Source organism: Rhinolophus ferrumequinum, chromosome 6 (assembly GCF_004115265.2).
Source record: "Rhinolophus ferrumequinum isolate MPI-CBG mRhiFer1 chromosome 6, mRhiFer1_v1.p, whole genome shotgun sequence".
NCBI classification, from domain to species: Eukaryota; Metazoa; Chordata; class Mammalia; order Chiroptera; family Rhinolophidae; genus Rhinolophus; species Rhinolophus ferrumequinum.
In genome coordinates, this window is record NC_046289.1 from 18,557,293 (window position 1) to 18,581,428 (window position 24,136).

Sequence of the window (24,136 nt, forward strand, 5' to 3'; positions counted from 1 at the left end):
TTTTGTCACCAAATGACATATACAATACTTATCAGTAAAAAAAGAAGGTACCAGAGTTGTGACTAGACGTTTTCTGATACTAGCAACAGTAGAATTTAGAGAACAGAGACTTAGACTAGAGCTGGGATTAGGGTGAGGCAAGTGAGCTGCCTAAGGTACAAAATTTAAAGGACATTCACTCTTCACTCTTATGGTCTGTCCTGGACTGCAGATACTGGAGTTAGACTGCCTGGATGATACCCCAGTTTGGCATGTTATTAACGGATGATGGTGGTGGATAAGTTGCCTAACTTCTTGTTCCTTGGGTTCTTTTTCTGTAAAAAGGAGATAATAATAATGCCGATCTTATAGATGATTTTGTGTGTGTGTGTGTGAAAAATGAGTGTGTGCACGTAAAGTATTTATAGAGTGCACAGTAAGAATTCACTGTTGATCTAGTTACCATGATATACAACAGATGTACATCTGAATCATTTGGTGAATAGAAAATGAGTTTCTCCATGTCTAATTTTAGAGACCTGGCAGAGATTGCTGAAGTAGGGCTGCCAGAAACAATAGCTACTGTGTTGGGGAAAAGAGTACTATAAATGAAGAGGAAAAACGGTTTTTCCTATTTTCTGAGCAAAATAAATAAATAACAATTCAGTATTCTTGGTTGTCTTCAGTAGTGTAAAGGATGACTGCTGCCTAAACAGTATTACATTGTTTATTTTAAACAGTTAATATGTTAAAATTAGAACATTTTGATAGATAAAATTATGTAAAAAGTGAAATTGAAGAGAAACAAAACATCAACTAATTTGAACTTGAAATTATAAGCTTACTGCTAAATATTTGTATGGTACTATTTTGGTATTTTCCACATTACCTAGAGCAGTATTTGGTACTTATTAAATATAGATTCTCAGTGGACTACTCCAACATCCCTTTCCCTTGCCTCCCCGTTAAAGCAGTTGAAAATGTATGGGGCCATATTTGCTTATCATAATGACTAGCGGGCACCTTTGGCATTTAACTAGGCTAGAGCCAGGTATGTTACATTTTCTGTACACTTCCCTGCAATACTACCCCGTACAATAAAGAATTGTCCTGCCCAAAATATCAGTAGCATCTTATAGAGAATAACTATTTTAGAAAACAGCAGTTTGTTTTCCCTTCTCTTCTTTGAATTAATATTGAATGTCTGGTAAATTCTTAGTCATTTTGTTAGCTCTTGAATAAGATATAGTCTCTACCCTGAAGGAGTTCATTAATAGTGTGAAAAGTATAACAATATTTCTAACAATAAGAAATATCTCTTAAGATGTGACCTTGGCAAGTGAGCGATTTCTTTGAGACTATGTAACTTTGACATTTGCATTGTTTTGGGAATTATGAGGGGAGCCTGTCAATCATAAAGAGTAGTTTACTAAGCTTCAGACAGGAGGTATGTATTCTATATTCAGGCAACTAGACTAATCGGGGGGATCACTGCTTAAATTATATAAATGTCTAACCATTGTACTATACACCTGAAACTAATATAAAATATTATTGAACATCAACTGTAACTGAAAAAAAATTTTTTTAAAGCCGAAACACAAAAATAGAGAGAGATTTAGGTGTGTGTGACTCATGGATCCCCTTAGCCATCTCAGCAGAAGCCAGGATAGAGATGGGATTATCCAGGAAATATCCAGGAGGACCATCTGTCTAATGGAGTGAATCCCGTGACATGCACAGGAGACCCACAAGATTTTTGAGAATGCTATTTTAGCAGAAACACTACCAAGTTGAATTGAAAGGGGTAGAGAGAGATGGGACAAAATGAAAGAGGGACATTGGATTCCCCTCAACCCCCCCAAAAGGAAATAGAATACAATATATGGTAACAATTGAGTAGGTAACATATATGGTATTGAGGAGCTTGGTCTTTAGAGTGAGGAGGAGTGCTAGTTATGCAGATTTTTAAACTTCTGTTCCAGAAAGTCTAACTTGATTTGATTGCATTTGCCCTCCGCCCCCCCCAAAAAAACCCCACCAAATTGACTGACTTTCTTTCTTCCTTTCTCCCTTTCTCTTTCTCCCTTCCTCCCTTCCTTCCTCCCTTCCTTCCTTTATAAATCAAAATTTATTGGGGTGATAATGGTTAGTACATACTGACTTTCAACAACCCATTAAAAGGTTGCAATCTGCAGCTTGAAAGCATTGGTTTGGACTTTTAAAGCTGTGGTTCTCACTTGAGCGCACATCAGAATAACCTGGACAGGTTATTAAAACATATTCCTGGTTTCACCCCCAGAGCTGCTGATTCCGTGATTCCGTAGGTCTGGGGTGGCGCCTGAGAATTAGTATGCCTACTAAGTTCTCAGGTGATGCTGGCGCTGTCTGGGCCCCTGACTGCATTTTGAGGATCACTGATTTATAGAGGGTAGATCGGAAGGACAAATTTCCACTAGAATGTAGGCTCTGTGAGGACAAGGATTTTTGTCAGACTTGCTCACTCTATTCTCAATGCCACTAATGGTGTCTGGCATATAGGAGATACTCAACAATTATTCATAGAATGTATGACTTGATGTGGAGAGTTCAGTGAGCTCAGTCATTACACTTTGCAGTAGTGCTGGTGGGAGGAAAGGACTTGAACCAGGGTCATAATAATAGGGATAGATTGGAACAATGCTTCGGAAATTGACAAAAATAATGGTATTTTGGAGTGTATTCTAACTCATAGGTCATTGACTTGGGAGATTAGGTGAGTAGTGGTAACTAGCTCTTAGCAGCACATAATATGAATTCATTAATATTTGCCATTACTATGGCAGCTTCATTGAAGTGATGGGTCATATTGCAGTGGGTAGACCAATTGGAGGTGATAAAACTGAAGTGTTAAATTTAGAAAATTATGATTTAAAAACTTTCTTAAAGCATTGATTAATTGTACAATTTTTTAACCTTGATTTTTGGCTTACAAGAAGCTAGATTTCGTTTTGTTTTGGAATGGGGAAAAGAATTATGGAAGGTTAGGGTGACAGCCGACCGCTGGGGAGTGATACTATATAATATTAGGGTGGTACAAAAGTAATCGCAGTTTTTGGGGAGGTCGATGGCTCAGTTCGTTAGAGTGCGAGCTCTTAACAGCAAGGTTGCTGGTTCAATTCCCGCATGGGATGCTGGGCTGTGACCCTGCAACTAAAGATTGAAAACGGCGACTGGACTTGGAGCTGAGCTGTGCCCTCCACAGCTACATTGAAGGACAATGACTTGGAGCTGATTGGCTCTGGAGAAACACACTGTTCCCCAATAAAATTTATATTAAAAAAAAGTAATTGCAGTTTTTGCAGATATTTTAAATTTTTAAACTGCAGTTACTTTTGCACCAACCTAATATATTAGTCAGAATGTGTTTTATTGAATGCGTAGGTTCCTATTTGGTACTGTGCTATGCTAGGTACCCTACCCACTTTACGTAGATGAACGTGGCACAACTTGGGCTCTCAAGAAGTAGTGCTTTGTTACCCTAGGAAGAATCCTAGCTGTTTTAGTTTGGGATTTGCAGAGACTTAGAGTTACTAGCTGGAAGTGAGTTTAGAAGTATGATTTAATTCAACTTGTTCCCTTTTTATATGAGAAAAATGACCAAGAAAGATAAATGATTTGTCCACAAAGCTGATTAGTGGCCAAACCAGAACTAACTGGGTTCCTGATCTGGTGTGATGTTATATTACGCAATTAATATCACTATCACCATAATTATAAGAACTGACATTTATGGATCACTGATTTTATGCTAGACTGATAAATGTTTTATATAGGTGTCTTATTTAGTCCTCATAGCAGCCCATGAGATAGATATTGTTATTGTCTCTGTAAGAATAGTCTTCAGGCAAGGCTAAATACTGAGCCTGCTAGGGAAGTGGTTGTTCTGGGAAATTGATTGACTTTTAGTTTACTTTTTCATTATTTTTCATTAAGTTGTTAGAGATGTGCTGAAACTGTTACTAGTACGTAAATACAAACCTAGAGTTTCTAGATTTTTATAATCTCCTTGGAAGTGTCAGAAGATTACAAAAATCCCTGGAATATGGCAGTGGGAGCTTCTTAAAGGATTTAATAGAAGCCTCGGGTGATTTAGGCAATATTCCAATATTTGTCTAGGGGACAAAAGAGAGTAGGTGTAGTTCCTTGTGTACAAAATGACTGAATTAAATTTCATTTATATATTTAAGAACTGTTTGTGACTTTCTTGGGCAATTTCTTATAAGGATCAAGGCTCTCTAGATTGAACACTACCTGGATGAGAAGAAATGTGGTAGGGAAAAGGATGAATAGTTGTGAATATTTTCTTTTCCTTCCTTTTACCCACTTTTTTTTTTTTCCATGTCATAGAAACTGTCTTAGGGTGAGATGAGAAAATAAAAGTGGATAAGCAGAACAAGATTGTCAGTCCTGTCATAATGGAAGAGGGACAGGAATTTCAAGAAGTGTGGACTGTTGGGAATACCTCTAAAAGCATTAGGCAGTTTTGTTTCTTTTTCCTTATATAGGATTGGACGGATGGAAAGTTGGGTTTTTCTGACTTGAGGATTGCCTCTGTAATGTTTCTCATTGGTCAGATCAAAAAAAGATGAATTTGTGTTTTGTGTGTGTTATTTAAAAGTTAGAAAACATTGTATTGAGAGATTTTCATAAAAATAGTTAATAATAGATTTGATATGAAAAAGAATTATCTTTGATTACTAAAATTTTGCTTATATGAAACTGCCTGGTAACTAAGGAATTACCATGGAAAGTTTGTTGAAGATAAATAGAAAAGAAACAGATTCGTCAGTACTCGCAGCAAAAATGAGCTTTGATGCTTTAAAAATTAGTTTTTATTATTGCATATACTTGGGTATGAATTAGAGATTGGTTGATTTTTGTGGTTGTATCAGTTTTGAAAGTGGAAGGATTTTATAAACAGACTAATAAATATGTTTTGTCCATATGTTTAGAGTTATATTCCCTGACTTTCACTTCGAAATTTTTAATGTTCTTTCCCTTAGTTATGGGAGAATAAGCTGATGCAGTCTAGGGCAGTAGATGGATTTCATTCAGAAGAGCAGCAGCTGTTACTGCAAGTTCAACAGCAGCATCAAACCCAGCAGCAGCAGCATCACCACCACCACCATCAGCAAGCCCAGCCGCAGCAGTCAGTACCTCAGCAAGCACAGGCCCAGCAGGTCCTGATTCCTGCATCACAGCAAGGTGAGACTGGATATGTGTTCCTGCTTACAGCTGGGAAATGAAATCCGTCATTTTCAAAGAAGAGAAATACTTTGGGTTTCTCCTGTCCATTGAGGGGAGGGTACTGGCATATCGATGTGTGTATCTGTATATAAACTTGTATAAAATGTGGATCCTATTTGTATAGTAATGATAAACAGGAAATTTACTAATCGAAAGCCTAAGATGATAGGCAGATAAGTGTATTGATACTTTCTTTTGAGAAAGCTACATAATGGTAGATTTCCTCAAATAAGATCTCTAAAGGTTTATTTACTAAGGGTTTCGTTGTTTTATGTGGTAAAATCATTAGCTACTTCCTTTATGAAATTTTTTGTTCCTTCAAAGACATATTTGAATTTAGTTTTTATAAATATATTTTAAACACTGGAGGATTTTTGTAACTATACTTTGGCAGTCTGAAATTTCAGTTCCCTAGTAATTTGTATAAATCTGAGTTGAATTAGATTTCTTTTAAGTGAAGAGTGAATGTATAACATGTTCATTTATATTACTTGGTTTAAAGGTAAGAAAAAACAAGTGTTTAAAGTGCTTAAAAAAGTGTTTAAAAAACAAGTGCTATGTCCTTTCTACTTTGTACTATGCAAGTCATTTTATTGATTTTGTTTCATTGAAGCCTTATAAAGGCTTTGTGAAGTAGCTCTTAAAACATGTCACAGCTGAGTAATATCTGGGCCCTGTAAAGGCTAAGAAGTTTGATTTATTCCATATAGTAAATATTTCGTTTTGACAAACATCTGCTAGTCCTCTCTTATAAGTGGTCTTGCTTGCCTCAGTTTCAGTTACCTGTGGTCAACTGTGGTTTGAAAATATTAAATGGAAAATTCCAGAAGTAAACAGTTCACAAGTTTTAAATTTCGTGGCGATCTCAATAGCATGATGAAATCTTGAGCTGTCCCACTCCTTCCAGCCTGGACATGAATCATCCCTTTGTCCAGTGATCCATTCTGTATATGCTGCCTGCCCATTAGTCACTTAGTAGCCCTCTCAGTTAACAGATTGACTGTCGTGGGATCACAGTGCTTGTGTTCAGGTGATCCTTATTTTACTTACTAATGGCCCCAAAGGGCAAGAGTAGTGATGTTGGCTATGCCAAAGAGAAGCTGTAGAGTGCTTTCTTTAAGTGAAAAGGTGAAAGTTCTGGACTTAATAAGGAAAGAAAAAAAAAATTGTATGCTGAGGTTGCTAAGATTTGTGCTAAGAACAGATCCTCTGTCCGTGAAGTTGTAAAAAAGGAGAAAGAAATTCATGCTTGTTTGCTAAGAGACTACATTCACAAAGCTTTCATTACAGTATATTGTAATTCTATTATTGTTGCCAATCTTTTACTATTCCTAATTTATAAATTAAACTTTATATAGGTATGTATGTACGGGAAGAAACATAGTATATATATGTGTGTGTAGGGTTCTGTACTCTCCATGGTTTTAGGTATCCACTGGGGGTCCTGGCATGTATCTTTTGCAAATAAGGGTACATTACTGTATTCACTTATAAAAAACTTCCTGGGTACTTGTGTTTTGTACATCTTGTTATTGGAGAGGAAAAGGAAGATAAATAAAAGTTTATTTTAATGTAACTGTTTAGTTACCCATTTGCCTTATTTGAGGGTATATGTAAGACTTGAAATTGATGGTAATGCGCAGTAGAAATGTCTGTTTGGGTTATTTTACTATTTGTATCAAATAAGACTTAATATTTGCTTTTATTCTATACCTTGCATCAAATAATTTTATCCTTTTAATCTGTTTTGATGACTGTTCCTCCTATTGCCTTCAGGCCTGGCACTGGGATTTTAGGTCATCATAAATTAAAATTTGATTTTCTTCACTCAGAGAATGTTAGGATAATGGGATTATCTGTTTATTCTCTGAAATTTGCGGAATCAAACATGTAGTCCTTTTACACTTAAGTAAGGTCGCCTTTATTTTTGATGTGTATTTTTTTAAAGTTAGTGAAAGTAGCAAGATTTTGGCAAATGTCAATTTGAGAGAAAAGGGCTATGTAGATTAAAAAAAAAACTAGTTTTAACTTTTTGAGCTCACTCGTAATGCGTTAATATCTCATTCCAATAGCAATTTATGTCAATAAAACCGTTAATGCTGAGTTAGCAAGACAGGGTTAAATCATGTTTGAAAATTTCTAGTTTAAGAATGCACAGAGATGTATATATGTTTAGGTGATAGGTATCTCACTACTTTGTGTTCTCAGGCTTCCTTGAGTCCTTAGGTATTATTATTCAAATCCTTTTTGTAATTGATGTTTTCCAGTGTAAGGTGGGTATTACAGCTGTTATTTACCATAGAAATTTATAACATTCTGAGATATCAAATGGTTGAATGCAGAAAATGTGGAAAGCATGAAAAAAGTTTTCAGCATTGTCCAGCATTCTTACGATTATGAAATAGACTCATGGTTCCTTGTTTGCATGTGTGCTTGTATTTTTAATAGCTGCAGCACCACAAGTTATTGTTCCTGATTCTAAGCTGATACAACATATGAATGCATCAAACATGGTAAGATTCAGAACATAGCATTTTGTGTGGCTCTACTTATTCTAACCCATATTGTGATTATGCCTAGGTATGTTGTATATTAACAAAGTTTAGTCAGGGCTTGAACAAAACAACTGTTTTATTTGGTTTCCTAAATACTGGATTTAGCAGCAAATCTGAAGCTTAACTTGATACTTAGACATTGAGCTTCATAAAATTATGTAATTTTCTGTTGAAAATACCAAAAACAATGATGCTTTGTGAGAGCTATTTCATCCGTTGCTGTTTCTAGAAAATAAGTTTAGGGGACCTACCAAACATAGTATGCCAAATATATTTCTGTTTCAGGAGATTCATTAATTACAAGAGGTCAGGAATGCTAAGAATTATAAACTTTTAAAAATTTTTTCAATAGTTCAAGATAACTTTTAAGATCAGACATTAAAAATTTTTTTTGCTGATTTAATCATAGCATAGCCTAATAAGTTTTATTGCAATATATTAATTGCTACTTTAAAATGCATTTTTAACAAGATGCGTTTATTGTACATTAGACTTGAAATTTCTAAGGGATGTCACTGAAGTTCATAGTTCATCAAGTTTTCAAATTTCACTTAGGGCATACAATATTTCCCATCGAATGTAGTACAGTGTAATAGTAAAATTGAAAGACCCTTCAGATCCTTAGAAAGTTTTTACCTGTGTGCATAAATTGTTTTTTAAATAAAACATTAGAATAGTTGTTCTACCACTTTCTCATAAATGGCTTTTCTATGTTCTGTCTGTTTAAAATATATAGTAGACTGTTAGTGGTGTGCTAGCTCTGACACTTCATTCTTAAAACGGCCAAGTCTTACTTAACGGTAAGAATCATTATTTTTAAAAAGAGCTATTAGCTTAGTTCTAGTACTGAGATTTTTTTTTTTGATCCAGTTTCTTATTTTTTTAAATGAAAAAGAAATATTCTAAAGAATCACTTCTATTAGTTGAGTGCTGATAAGTAGTGAACCTCAAAGCTCATTTGTGATTTATAAACCAGATAGGAAGTCGGCCTCGCCTACTAAACAAATGACTTTAAATATACACCAGCCTTAGAAATGTATAACTTGGCAGAATTGCAAATTTTACATGACAGTAGAAATTGTAATTTTTAAATTCACAAAAAAATCAAGGATCTCTATTTGTACTTTCAGTACAAGTTGCTGGAATCAGTTCTTTTGCATAAAAATCAGAAAATTCCATGCATAGTGTTTCTCACAAGAATTTTTATTACTCAAAAAATTCCATTTCGTGTGTAAGGCCCCAGATTTCTGTTTAATATTCACCCTTAAAAATAAAAGTCACCCTGTAAGATCCATATTACAGTTGGTACTATTGAGACTGTTTTCCTAGCAAATCATTTATGTCATTTTTAAAACAGAAAGTTTGGTAAAATCACTTGTAATAGGCCCATTTAATTTCAAAGAATTTTAAGTGTTGTGGGAGATAATTTTGAATTAAAATTGTGTTTAAAGAGACTGGGGCAAGGCGGCTGAATGGCTCAGTTGGTTAGAGTGCGAGCTCTGAACAACAGGGTTGCTTGTTCTATTCCCACATGGGCCAGTGAGCTGCACCCTCCACAACTAGATTGAAGGACAACAACTTGGAGCTGATGGGCCCTGGAGAAACACACTGTTTCCCAATATTCCCCAATAAAAAAATTGAAAAAAAAAAAAGAGAGACACTGGGGCAAAAATCAATGGCCCATTTCTTACTGATTTGTTGTATCTCCTTGATTCTAAAATGTATGCTTATTTAACAAACCATACATCAGAAGCATCAATCAATAAATGTATTAGCATTCGTGTGTATTTCAACATTTTATTTGATGTTTTCATGTATTTTCGCAAGTTCTGTAACGTAATCAGTATAGGCTTTTTACAAAAAGTTTGTTTTTGTGTTATTCCTGATTTAACGATATCTGTTAAAGACAGTTTTGATTTTTTAATAGCTCTGTGTGCTTTGGAAATGAACATACGTACAAATTATGAAATTTTATAAGGATGTGGGATAGTGATAATAGGTTGAAGGCTATTTCAGGGAACTTAGAAAACAGAACCTTACAACAAACCAGTTTTGCAAGTTCTTTTCATGAAATGATTGCTCTAATGCATTATTTATGTAAGGGCTATATTGTAAAATACAAGAAGAAATTTTCAGTAAACTATAAAACATGGATTGTGTATGATACATCACTCAACAAATATTTATTAATAGCTACTTGAATGTGCAGAGGTATGCAGGTAGTCATTCTGTCATGTGCAAACTACTTTGTCAGTTTGTGTGTAAAGGAAGATACAGTAATCTCAGGAATTATAGGCATTTAATATTTCTAAGTGATATTTCTCAATAGTAAGTGGTTGTTATGTTCCTTAAACATAGATTACCTCTCATCTGCCTATACAGACTAGATTTGTTTGAAATTGGGTAGTTGGGTGGTTGGGTATCCAAACGAAATACAGAACCTGTATTTCATAAAGAGTGCCTGGAGGGTTGTTGCCCAATTCTGGGGATGTAGTGGGAATTTCAGGCTTAAGATGTCAAAATTACTTAGGCCTGTCAAGTGGCAACAACAAGCATATTTTCTTGGAAAACTCTACCTAGAGTCTGCACTAGATAGTAATTGTATCATTAACCTAGTTTAGTTTTCCAAGTTTTGTTGAGTTCTCCTGCATCAGCATCTCCTAAGCGCAGTTACATTTATTTCTTGAAGCTTATTCAGATAGAGGTGTTTCTAAAAGTATAGGTTTGATTGAATTATATGAAGGGGGAGGGGAGGGAGGGGGGAAAACTTCCTATACATAATTATAATGAGACACATAGAAATGCTTCGATCACAGAATAAAACTACAGTACGAATGTGGTGTAATTCTTTTGGAGGAAGGGGAGAAGAGCAGTCTCCAGAAGCAGTAAAGCAAGAATTTATCCTAGATTTAAAGAATTCAGAGTATAATCCCACGTGTATTTTTGTAACTTAAATGACAGATACTAACTCCATTTTAAAATGTAGTAGTTAATATTAGTGACTTTTCTTAAGCTTTTAAGGTATTTTTTATTCATAGAACTATTACTAAGATGTTTCATCTAGATATAATGCCTGTATTGTCATTTTATGGCATCTTAGAAGAATTGCCAGGTGTACGCCAAGTGCAGTCTTATGATACAAGGTTTTCTATAGAGAACCTGTTGATTCTAGTATAAGTTAAAATATTAAAATTTTTAAAATGAAGATACACTTTGGCCTCAAGTATGTTAATTGACAATAAGGATTTGGGAGTAAGGAAACAGAAGGAAAGGAAATAATGTAATGGATATTTCATGTATTGTACAGCATTATTGGTATGGATGAGGTTTCCTTAGAGCACGTTCTCCAGGGATGGGGGGAACGCAGTTATATTATTCTACTTAACTGCTTGAAAAAATCAGGGCATTTACACTAGGTGGTTTTATTGTACCATTTTATAAATGGGATTTAGTCTGATTGTTAGAACTTTTATTTTAGTATATACTAAATGATAAATTTGAAATATTGTTAAAATACGCCAGAGATAAATTGAGGTGTTGTTATGCACATACGTAGTTTTGATTTTTTTTTTCCTTTGTTTTTGCAGAGTGCTGCTGCTACAGCTGCTACCTTGGCACTCCCTGCAGGTGTGACTCCTGTTCAACAGATATTAACAAATTCAGGTAATTAGAAATAATGGAACCATTATATGTATAACTCAGAAAACTCTACCATCTAGCCTTTGTTTTGTCTTTATTGTCTTAATATTTCTTTTGGCTTAGGTGATTAAAATAAGATTATTTGAGAGCTATACCACATTAAATTGTAATCCTTGCTGAGGATGCAGTAGAGAAGATAAGAATTGCACTTGAGCTTTTGATCCATGAATGAGAATTCTGTTACTGAATGAAGTACAATTACATAGAATTACTTATTATTTGGTTTTTTTCTAAACACTAACCTGCCAAATAAGTTAAACTTGAGTCATTTGAAGTAGTTCATGATATTCAACTAAACACTAATCCTTCTAGTATTTTAAGAGCGAGTTTATTGCCTTCTATTTCACATAGTATCTCTATATAGAATGGCAAAATTTACTGGGATTTTTGGCATACTAACATTTGAAGAATTTATTTACATGGATTTTAAATATTCTCTAATCTTAATTACATAATTTCTTGTTATTTTGTTAATTTCTAAATTTGTCTTGTTACATGTTTTAATAAGATATAGTTGTTCACTTTTCAATTAATTCAAGATTCTGGGTCATCTAAAACAACTATTGGAAGGATTCAGTTCTGTGTATAAGCGAGTCATATAATTAATATTACTGTGTTTTCCCAAAAATAAGACCTAGCTGGACTATCCCCTCTAATGCGTCTTTTGGAGCAAAAATTAATATAAGACCGGGTATTATATAATACTTGGTCTTATACTATTATATTAAAATAAGACTGGGTCTTATATTAATTTTTGCTCCAAAAGACGCATTAGAGCTGATGGTCCGCCTAAGTCTTATTTTTGGGGAAACATGGTATGTGGCAATGATAATTGGTTCAGCAAACTTTTATTGTTTTTAAACAATTTTGAAGCTAAATGTTATGGTACTTTGGTTCAAGATTTTAATGAACTATTATACTTTCATTTCCGTAAAGCTTTAAAAATGAACAGGACCTAGAATATATAATCCTGATGTATTGCTCTCTCATAATTCCTAACATGTTAGCAAAAATAATTAAAGCTTTTAGTCAACTCTTGTAATCTATTGTTAAAACTTTGTTGGAAAACAGCTTTATAAGGATGATAAAGAAAATAAAAATTTTAAGCAATGTATTTGAACATGGATAGAAGTCAGAGAAGTTAAGGATTATGTTTACTGTGTATGGATGAGAGTCCTTAGTAAAATTCTTAGATTTCTTATTTGATAATTTCTAGGGCCTTTAGTGGTTTGACATTCACTATGAATTCATTTATTTTGATGTGGCAACTGCTAAAATAGTAACTTAAAATACATACTTTTTGCTTTAGGCCAGCTTCTTCAAGTGGTCAGAGCAGCCAATGGTGCTCAGTATATCTTTCAACCTCAGCAGTCAGTGGTTCTACAACAACAGGTTATACCACAAATGCAGCCTGGTGGAGTACAGGCTCCTGTTATACAACAGGTAAAAGAGTCTTAAGTTCTGATCACCATCGTGTTTTTTCCTCTTCTGTATGAACTCTCTGAGTGGTTACCTTCTCTATTCTTATGACTTTATCTACACAAATTCTTAAAGACTATTCTCCAGCATTACACACCATGTCATTCTAAATTCCTCCTGTATAGCTCACAGTTTAATTTACATTCAATATGTTTAAAGCTAAATTGTTATTCCTACTCTTCCTTTATTATCCCCCCCGATCATGCTTTTCTATCAGTGGCACTGTTCTCCATCCAGCCTCCTAAACTAGTTATTCAGCATTCATTCAACAAACATTTACTGTGTGGCTACATATAAGGATTTTTGCAAGGGACTGGAAATTTAGGAGTGAACAGGCAGGAATGAATCTAATTGCATGATGCTTATTATTCTCTGCAAGGGGTGTGTGGGATCCTCCTTTTCCCTTACCTTCACTATCCAAAGTATCATGAAATCCTACCAATTCTTTTATAGTTCCTCTTTTTATACTGCAGTTTTTACATATTTACAGTCTATTAATATGTTTGAAACTTGTTTTCACATACTCTTGTCATTTCCTTAGTTCATGCTCTCATAATTTCGTATTTAAAATACTTATTATCCTCTTAATCAATTTCCCTGCCTCCAGTGTTGTGCCCTCCTAACATGACTGCCACTTTATATTTGTAGTCATTGTTCTTAAAATCGTGTAATGACTTCCCATTGCCTATTGGATAAAGTTCAAACTCCTCAGCATGGTTTATAAGATTTCAATTTTTTTTAATCTCTTTAGGTTTAGTTTTTGCTATACTTCCGGTTGTTGTGTGCTTCGGCTGCTGTTTAGATCAAGTTAAATCACCTACTTGTGTGCCTCATATTACTGTGAGGAGAAAGGTGAAATGGTTATTTTCTTGAGGAATTTTGGTACTTTAAAAAAGATACAGATATATAAACACATAATGTCAATATAATAGTATGATGATAGAGGAAAGATCAGAGAAGGAGCATTAATCCAGCCTATTTTTCAGATTTTTGTCATCTTACTTCTGGGTTTCACTTGGTGTTTTTCTTTTATTTAGAATGCCACTGTTTGCCTTCCTTCTAGCACTCCAGCCCCTCGCCCCTGCAACAAATAAACCAAACAGAAAAGCTTGTCTAATCTCCTAAAGCACAAATAGACACTCAGGTGTTACCTACTAGGAAGGTTTCGCTGATAATGCCTTGTTCCCCAAGCTGACTTGAGTACTGTTTTGTGTTCTCATAACATCACATCATACTTCTGTTACATCTTCTGTCTTTCTGAGATGTTACTGCTTTGTCTGTTGCACTACCAGTCTGTAAACCTCTTAAGGGAAACACTGTCTTATTATTTTTGCACTCCTTGAACCTAATGGTAATTAATTGCTATTCAGTGCTTTTTATTCATCACTAGGCATTATCTGCTTTTTATTTATTAATAACTATAGTTGTATGTTCATTAATATGTTCTTTTTGAGTTGTGGTTTGCCTTAGAATCCTAGAATGCAGAAGCTGGAAGAAACTTTAGAAATCATCTGATCTGGTGGTTCTCAGCTGGAGTCGCATAATTAGAATCATCTGGGGAGCAAAGATTTCATCTCCAATTAAATCAGAATATTAGGAGTGGAGCCGAGGTGTCAGTATTTTTAAGCTACCAGGTGGTTATAATTTGCAGCCAGGGTTGAGAACCATTGATCCTAGTCGAATAGTGAAGTGACTAAAGCTAAGAGGTTATACACCTTGCATCTGCCACATCTATACGTGTGGTCTTAGACACAACTAGAATCCAGAACCTCAGGTGCTCAACACACTGTTTTTTGTAGGGAGACAGTGTAGCATCATAATAAGAGCAGAAATAGAAAGCCTAGGTTAAAATTTTGGCTTTTAGTGACAAGCTTAGCAAGTTCCTAAACCTCTCCATACATCAAGAAAATAAACTAATAACTTGTATAACTCTTGGTCTGAAATCTGGTACATATATAGCAAATGCTTGACAAGTAAAGTTTAACAATTTATCTTCAGAAAATCTTTTTTCCTTCAAAAATTTGAACAGTGAAGTGGAAATTTACTGGGTCAGTACACTAGTTAAATACTCCTTTTGTGCTTGGTAATTTTAACTATGTATGAGATATGGCCATTTTTGGTATTTTTTCAGCATTTGGACCTATTTGTGTGTATCAAGTAATGAAATTGAGCTACTCGATCCTTTAACTACTTCCTAATATTTGGTTTTCTTTTGCCTTAGGTACTGGCCCCTCTTCCTGGAGGGATTTCACCGCAGGCAGGTGTCATTATCCAGCCTCAACAAATCTTATTTACAGGAAATAAGACCCAAGTTATACCTACAACGGTGGCGGCACCCACACCAGCACAGGCACAGATAACTGCGGCTGGCCAGCAGCAGCCACAGGCCCAGCCTGCTCAGCAGCAGGCTCCACTGGTGTTACAAGTTGATGGAACCGGGGATACATCATCTGAAGAAGATGAAGATGAGGAAGAGGACTACGATGATGATGAAGAGGAAGACAAAGAGAAAGATGGAGCTGAAGACGGGCAGGTAGAAGAGGTAAGTCTCTAGTAAAAGGCTTGAAATGAGAAGCTGCTCAAGGTGCCAAACTTGAATTATATCCAGTATTTGTAGAAGCTGTTAGGGTGCTATACAACATAAGATATTAAATGTAAAGTTAGACTGTTCTAACTTCATAAGGTTTCTAGTTGTTCTGGTAACATCTTTATAAAATATTGTTTCATGTAGCTGTTAATAAAAGAATGAATGTATACCAAATTAGGTTGAATTTATAAAGGCGATGGAGACAGTGAAAGTAATTCTAATTCTTTAACTTATGCATTCATGATATGGCTTAAACATAAGACATTGATAGAATATATAGATGTGATTAATCTTTAGCTTCAGCAATTAAAAAGGGATGGCAACCTTTGGGAAGAGAGGAAACTCGAGATGAAAGTTAAATGTGACACACTTTTTTTCAGAACCTCCTTTTGGTCCATATTCCATGCCATTTCCTTGATAACCTTATCTACTGTTGGTGTCTATCCTCAGTTTAACAAACCATCCTTTGTTACTCATCTTAGTTATATACTGGAAGCATATAAATGCATTCTTGTTTCCTTCTGTGTTCCAACTTACTTGTGTTCAAGGTGCTATTTGTCTTACTACAATTTTCATTGTTAGTTGCCTTCTGCAACCTAAGATGTAATCTTCTTGCTTATCTTAGTACAAAGTTCTTGTAAATTATCTAAATAAGGTTTTTTAAAAATACTGGTTTTGTCAAATATTGAATAGATACAAATGAATAAAAAATACTCTTAAGATATAAACACCCCCGTGTATATCTAGTTTAAAAAAAATTTTAGTTAAAAAAAAATCCCCTTAAAGTTCTTGAGTGCCTCTGTCCAATCCCTGTCCTCTTCCTTTTGCCGTCAGAGTAACCATGCTCATGAATTTTGTGTTTTATCATTAATTTGCCTTATATTTTGCCATATGTATTGATATTCCTAAAGAGCATATTGTTTAGTTTTGCAAACCCACTTATAACATTAACGGAATAATTACATATTATTCTACAAGTTGTTTTTTTTCCCTCTGAGGTTCATCTAAGTTGTTGCATGTTACCAATAATTATTTTCACTATTGAGTATACCATAATTTATCTGTTTTTCTGGTGTGATGGACATTAGGGTTGTGTCTACTTGTTTACTGTTACAGTTGTAAAATTCTGGTGGATGTCACCTGGGAATTCATATGCAAGAGTTTCTGTAGGTGTGATACTTAAACTTTAAATTGCTGGACCTTAAAGCATGTGCATCTTCAACTATACAATAAAATATCAAATTGTTGTACTAATAACACTCCTGCCATTCAGTGTATAGTAGTGCAGATGTCTACATGTCTTTACCATACTTGATATTGTCAGGCTTCTTCAATTTTGACAGTCTGGTAGGTAGAAAATGGTGTTTCATTTGGCTTTAAATTGCGTTTCCTTGATAACTGATGAGGTTTAGCCTCTGAGTCTTTTCATGTGTTCTCTGTAGGTAATCAAATCAAATATGAAAAATGACAGTTCTTCCCTTGTTAGCTAAGCCCTTCAGAACAGTATTTATTAGAAATGGTGAGAGCTGGCACCTTTATCTTAATCTTAAAAGGAATCCTTTCTGTGGTTCACTATTAAGTATAATGTTTACTGTAGGCTTTTTGTGGATATCCTTTATCAGGTTATGGAAGTTCCCTTCTATTCAAATTAACTAAGAGCTTTGCTTTGTTTTTAAACTGTGAATGTTGAATTTTATTAAACACGTCTTCTGCAACTATTAGTAATCGTGATTTCTTATTCATAACTTGTTATTTATGATGAATTGCATTTATTGTTTTTTTTGTTTGTAAACCAATTTCGTATTCCTGGGATAGCACAACATGATTATATCTTACCTTGTTTATGAATTGCTGAATTCACTTTATTCAGGACTTCTGCATGTATATTCATAAATGACACTATCTGTAATTTTCTGTTCTTACACTCTTACAAGGTTTTCAGGTTTATGATAGCCTTATATAGTGAATTTTGGAGAGTATTCCCACTACCTTGGTCCTTTTTAAAAGATTGTACTTAATTCTTCTGTGAGTATTTGTTAAAATATGCTGCTGAAAATATCTGGTCATAGTAATCTTGACTCTGTTCAAGTATTCTTTTTCTTTTTGGGACAGTTTGGGTAAGTTATACAGGCATACCTTGGAGATACTGTGGGTTCAGTTCAAGACCACTGCAGTAAAGCGAGTATCTCATAAATAAAGTGAGTCCTAATGTTTTTGCTGGTGGAGGGACTTGCCTTCAGTTTGTTAAAAAAAAAGGCAACACAACATCTGTGGAATCACTTTAAGTGAAGCGCAATAAAACAAGGTATGCCTGTATTTTTATAACTATATATTTATCTAAAATGTTTAATTGATTAGCCTAAAGTTAATGATAATGTTATATTTTGATGGCAGAATCATTTGTAGTCATTCCTTCTTTATTTTCTCATGCCTAATAGTATTGTTTGTATCTTCTTGCTTTTTTTCCTTGTTCAATTTTATCAGAGGTATCTTGATTTCATTAATGTTTTCAAAGAATCAGCTTTTAGTTTTGCTTATTCTCTGGTATGTTTTTTCCTGTTTTATTAATTTGTGTTCTAACTTCACTTTTATTTGTAGAGAATATAATCTGTGTGATGTGTACATCCTTTGAAATTGGTTGAGACCTGCTTTATGTGGTCAGTTCTTACATATGCTTCCTGTGTATTGGAAAAGAATGTGTTTTCTGCGGTTGTTTTGTCTTCTCTGTATGTCTGTTAGATTTAGATTGTCAATAGTTTTCTTTAGATGTTCTGTATATCCTTACTGATACTTTTTCTGCGTTTGCTCCATCGTTGATTACTCAGTGAAAGATGCTTAAATCTCCTTCTACTGTGTTTCCCCGAAAATAAGACCTAGCCAGACAGTCAGCTCTAATGCGTCTTTTGGAGCAAAAATTAATATAAGACCCAGTCTTATGTTATTATAAGACCGGGTATAATATGATATATATAGTATATAATATAATACCGGGTCTTACATTAATTTTACTCCAAAAGACGCATTAGAGCTGATTGTCCGGCTTGGTTTTATTTTCGGGGAAACACAGTATGATGGTGGATTTATTTCTTGTTTATTTTTTTAAGCCTAAAAATGGGTGTACATAAGCTTAAAATGGTATTTTCCTAGTGATTCTGTTTTGTATGATACTAATAAAGCAATACCAGCTTTGTTTCAGTTAGAATTTTCCTGATAGAATTCTTGCATTCTTTCATTTTCAAAATTTCTGTATCCTTAAGCTTTCAGTATGTCTTTTTTATGTGGAATACTGCTATGTATGCTATCATGTTACAACATTTTTATATGGGCCAAGGCTATTCAATAAGGAAAGAATAGTCTTTTCAACAAATGGTGCTTAGACAACTGAATATACATACATATGCAGAAGAATGAAGTTGGACCCCTACCTTACACCATATACCAAAATTAACTAATAATGGATCAAGCACTTAAATGTAACATCTAAAACTATAAAACTGTTAGAAGAAACATAGGGCAAAACCTTCACGACATTGGATTTGGCATTAGTTTCTTAGATACAACACCAAAAGCACAAGCAATCAAAGCAAACATAAAGTGGGCTTAATAGATTAAAACTCTGCATCAAAGGACAATACAAAAAAGTGAAAAGACAACTTACAAAATAGAAAGTGTTTGCAAATCATATATCTGATAAAGGATTAGCATCCAGGATATATATTGAGAACTCTTAAAACTCAACAGAACACAAACAACCCTATTTGAAAGTTAGCAAAGAACTTTAATAGACGTTTTTCCAAAGAAGATATACAAATATCCAACAGGTCTGTGAAAAGATGCTCAGTATCATCATTTAGAGAAATGCAAGACAACACTACAAAGAGATACTTTACATCTGTTAGGATACTATATACTAAAAATGTTGGTGAGAGTAGGGAAAAATTGAAACTCTCGTGTATTGCTGGTGGGAATGCAAAATGATGTAGCTGCTGGAGAAAATAGTTTGCTCATTCCTGAAAATGTTAAGCATAGAATTACCATATGATCTAGCAAGTTCACTTCTGAGTGTAAGAGAATTGAAACAGGTGTCAAACAAAAAAGCTTGTAAGTGAATGTTGATGACAGCACTCTTTACAAAATCCAAAAGATGTAAATAACTCAAATGGCCATCAATTGATGGATGGACAAATAAAATTTGGTATATCCATATAATGGAATATTCTTTAGCCATGAAAAGGGACAGAGTACTGGTATATGGTACAACATGGATGAACCTCAAACATTATGCTAAGTTAAAGAAGCCAGACCACATATATTATATATATGTTATCTGATTCCATTTATATGAAATGTCTAGAATAGGTAAATCTATAAAGACAGAAAGATTAGTGGTTGCCAGAAATGGGGAGAGGTGGGAATGGGAAATGTCTGCTTAATGGTAAAGGTGATAAAATTGTTCTGGAATTAGTGGTGGTGGTTGCACACATCATGAAGTGTGACTGAATTGTACACTTTAAAATGGTTAAAATGGTGAAATTTCTGTTACGTGTATTTTATCTCAATCTTTTATTTGCATTTGCATTGGTGATAATCTATTTTAAATTAAGAATATGTATACATACACGTGTGAGTAGGTACAGACCTAGCCTTAATATCTTGATTTTTTTTCCTTTCCACTTTTATTTTGTTGTATTTTCTTTCTCCAGTGATTAGAAATAATAAGTTGTATCTTTTTATCTTCTGCCACCACTAAAGTCAAATTTAACATTGTTGGTCATTTTATGCTCTAGTTAGATCTTGATCTTTAATTCTTTTTGGTACTGAGACTAAGTCCCACTCCAACACACACACTCTTTTAATCTGAATGGCTTAGTTGATTATACTGTAAGCATCCATGGTCACCATCTTGGTGTAGACATGTTAATTTGTATTCAGTCATAGTCCCTAATGTAAAGACAAGCCAGGCTGCTAGCCTATTTTATAGCCACTTTTCCCTCCAATTTCACCATTGTTTCCCCTTTCACGCTACAGCTTCTGGTGGTAGATAGGGCCATTATCTCATTAAACTGTCATATTTTCAGACCGAAGAAAGAAGGAAAACCCATATCTAGACATCTTAAACAGTTATTGCAGAAAATTATCTTCTTGTGCTATTCTGAAAAAAATGAAGGAAATAAATATCATTTCAGACTTATAGCTTAACTATTTTAATTGTCGTCTTTAATTTCTTTTTCTTTTTCTTTTTTTTTTTTTTTAAAGATTTTTATTGGGGAAGGGGAACAGTGTGTACTTCCAAGCCTTTTTTCCAAGTCAAGTTGTTGTCCTTTCAATCTTAGTTGTGGAGGGTGCCGTTCAGCTTCAAGTTCTTCCAGTCTTAGTTGTGGAGGGTGCAGCTCAGCTCCAGGTCCAGTTGCCGTTGCTAGTTGCAGGGGGCGCTACCCACCATCCCTTGTGGGACTCGAGGAATTGAACTGGCAACCTTGTGGTTGAGAGCCCACTGGCCCATGTGGGAATCTAACCGGCAGCCTTCGGAGTTAGGAGCATTAGAACCACCTGAGCCACCGGGCCGGCCCCGTCTTTAATTTCTTGATGGAATTCCAGTAACATTGACTCATTGTAGCCAATTAATAATATGTCCGTGGTATTTGTATGTGCGTGCGTGCGTGCGTGCGTGTGTGTGTGTGTGTGTGTATGTATCTCTCTGACCCTTAGTTCTCAAAGAACATCAAGGTCATTGTGTTTCCTTTTGTTAAATATTAGAAGGGCCTTTTTCTAGTAATACATAAAGTATAAGTAAATAAACTCTCCTTTTTTTGGTAGGAGCCCCTCAATAGTGAAGATGATGTGAGTGATGAGGAAGGACAGGAACTCTTTGATACAGAAAATGTTGTTGTGTGCCAATATGATAAGGTAAGGATTTTATCAGATTACTGACATTTTCTCTATTGTAATTGCTTCTCTAAACCATTCTTTCTGTCTTGTTCAAACATTTGGGAAGCTGATGGATGCCTTTTATATTCAGGATAAACAGTGTGAATGAAAACATTTTATAGTTTAATAGATTATTTTAATAGGAAGAGAAATTAACTTGTGTAGCTTTACATTTGAAAAATAAGGTACGAATGAAGGCTAAGGAGAGTTATTTAAGTCTCAACTTGTTAACAAAGTAAACAAAGCACTTTGAGTTGTTCTTTAACATCGGTAATAGCTCAGTGGGAAGATCCTGTCTTTTTTTTAGCCTCAACTACCTCAGAACTAAAGGCTTTAATTGAATCCCAACAACTTTTTTTATTTCTAAGGAGAGAACTATGGCAACAAACAGGACTGATAACTGTCACACAGATAGGTTTTTACTGACAATTATTTTAAAAATTGTGTAGCTTTGCTGTATATTTGGTAGAATCAAGGAATTTTTAAACTGGATTCTTTGAGAATTAGCTCTTGACTCCTCATTTTCTTAATTCCTAAAAAGGATGCTCCTTTCCAAGTATTTTTGTTATAGTTATTGGCATTGGTGAGATTTTTATTATTTATTAAGACATTTAATTTGGAATAAAATTTTTCTGACTACAATCCTTAAATTTATAATAAATCCACAAATTACATTGCATTTAAATTTAATTTCAGCAGAAGTCTTTGCCAAATGCTGTAAACTCTAAAAGAAGCAGTTGAGTTTTGTGTGTAGACGCTACTCATTCAGTAAATGAATATTTATTAAGTGCCTCAATGATCTAGGTACTGGAGCAGTAGTCATGATCATACAGAATTTGTGCCCTGCATGAATTTCCTTCGCAAATAATGGAAATCTTAGATTTGTGTTGCTTTTATAGAAATAAATGTTATAAATAACCATGCTTATTGCAAACAGTTCTATAGGGAAAATGTCAAGACAACGGATCTTATCATTTTCTAATGAAAAGGAAAAATCAAGCCAGTTATATACCAGTGAAGTGATATAATAAACTCAGGTCAGTGATTCTGAGTTATGAGAGTATCCAGTTCTGTACATTGTGACTTCAGGGTGAGTCTTGCTACCCTATACTAGGCACATTATAATCAATGTAATTCCTTGTTACGTTCATGTAGAAGAGAACTGAGGTTAAAACGAGATACTAATAAACTTTTTCAGGAAGTCTCAAGGGAACCTCTTGCAACCAAATTATCCAGAACACAATTTAATCATAACAAGATGTCAGATGTATCAGTCAAGGGAGGACTTTTACCTTAGCTTGACTGAAGGATGTGCTTCTAAGTATCTTCAGAAGAGAATGGTTGTATTTTCCTTTGGTACAAATTGTACACATAATGTTTTAAATGTTAAAATTGGTTTGGTTTGCTCCCAGAGACGTTTAATGTTTTAAACTAAGAAATTGCAAATAGCTTTAAATAGTGTGCTGAGTGATGAACAGTTTTAAAGTTTGCAGAAATTTAATTTTTAGACTTAAGTTCTGGAGATTGGGGAGGTTGGGGACTTGATGTTCTAGTCAACAATAAAGAATGGTGGTATTCTATGGTTAAAATGGGGTTGGAAATGGTTTGAGCCAGCTTGAATTTTGGGAGTTTATTTTTGAAGCCTAAACTTTAGAATTTCAATAATGAGTCAGTATTAAAAGTGATCATGGACAGAATAATGGTTTCTGTTGCCAGTTAAATCAGAATTTTAGTTCAACCTAATAATGAGGCAGAATTCTCCCTTAAGTATGGATAGGTAAGTACTGATGGCATCAGGTATTGAGGCTTCAGCCTTATTTATAGGTAATTTTACTTAATCTGTTTGTCATTAGGAAATGTAAGAGGCCTTTCTCTTGGCATTCAGGACACTCCTTTATGAAAGGCTTAGGGCCAATAATTGTTTTTCAAGTTATATTTTGTGATTTTCTTCAAATAAAAGTATTTACCCTTCATTTGTAATACTTCAGTGCTGAGTATATGGACTATTACTTGACCCGTGAAACTTGACTAGGTTTGCTTTTTGCAAGTTGTCTTGCAGCAGAACGCCATCACTTTTTTTCCTTGTCTGGAATTACTTTTTCCTGCCTACTCATCCCTTTCCTTTTTTCTGTTTATATAATGCCATTGTCTTTCAGGTTGCACCAAACAGTTCATGCTGGAAATAAATTTATATACTTCTTTTTAGGATAGTTAATACTTTCTCTCTAGGGTGTCCAAGAAGAGAAAGAGGTCTTTCCATACAACAGTTTCACACAACAAATACTTATTGAGTGTCTATGATATCCCAGGGCACTATTTTAGGAGCTTGAGACACACTAGTGAACACAACCCCTGCCATTGGGAAGCTTACTGTAGTCGAGGGAGACAGATGTTAAAACATAAATTAATTAATTAACATGACCTGTTAGAAGGTCATAATTGGTATGGAAAAATACAGAGTGGGAAAGGGGACAGGTTGTAGTTTTAAATGGGGTAGTCATACTAGATCTTTTGAGAAGATGACAGTTGAAAAAAGAGTTAAAAGGGTTAGCCCTGTCATCATCTGGTGGCAGAGCTTGCCTGTTATGTGTGAGGAGCAGCAAGGAGCATTGCGGAGGAG

General features: G+C 34.5%; 1 protein-coding gene and 1 non-coding gene across 2 annotated transcripts in view; both read left to right on the forward strand.

The window, feature by feature from the left end:
• The window catches only part of GTF2A1 (general transcription factor IIA subunit 1), a 46,883-nt gene that overhangs the window by 9,160 nt on the left and 13,587 nt on the right, over positions 1 to 24,136 (forward strand). Inside the window, exons 3-8 of the mRNA XM_033109593.1 lie at positions 5,025 to 5,226; positions 7,717 to 7,781; positions 11,411 to 11,486; positions 12,832 to 12,965; positions 15,223 to 15,543; positions 21,406 to 21,495. Of these exons, the coding sequence (XP_032965484.1) occupies positions 5,025 to 5,226; positions 7,717 to 7,781; positions 11,411 to 11,486; positions 12,832 to 12,965; positions 15,223 to 15,543; positions 21,406 to 21,495 (888 nt within the window). The remainder of the gene's footprint in view (positions 1 to 5,024; positions 5,227 to 7,716; positions 7,782 to 11,410; positions 11,487 to 12,831; positions 12,966 to 15,222; positions 15,544 to 21,405; positions 21,496 to 24,136) is intronic.
• On the forward strand, positions 7,017 to 7,160 carry LOC117024328 (small nucleolar RNA SNORA79). Its single transcript, XR_004423407.1, has one exon. It is a non-coding gene; the product is annotated as a small nucleolar RNA SNORA79 (small nucleolar RNA).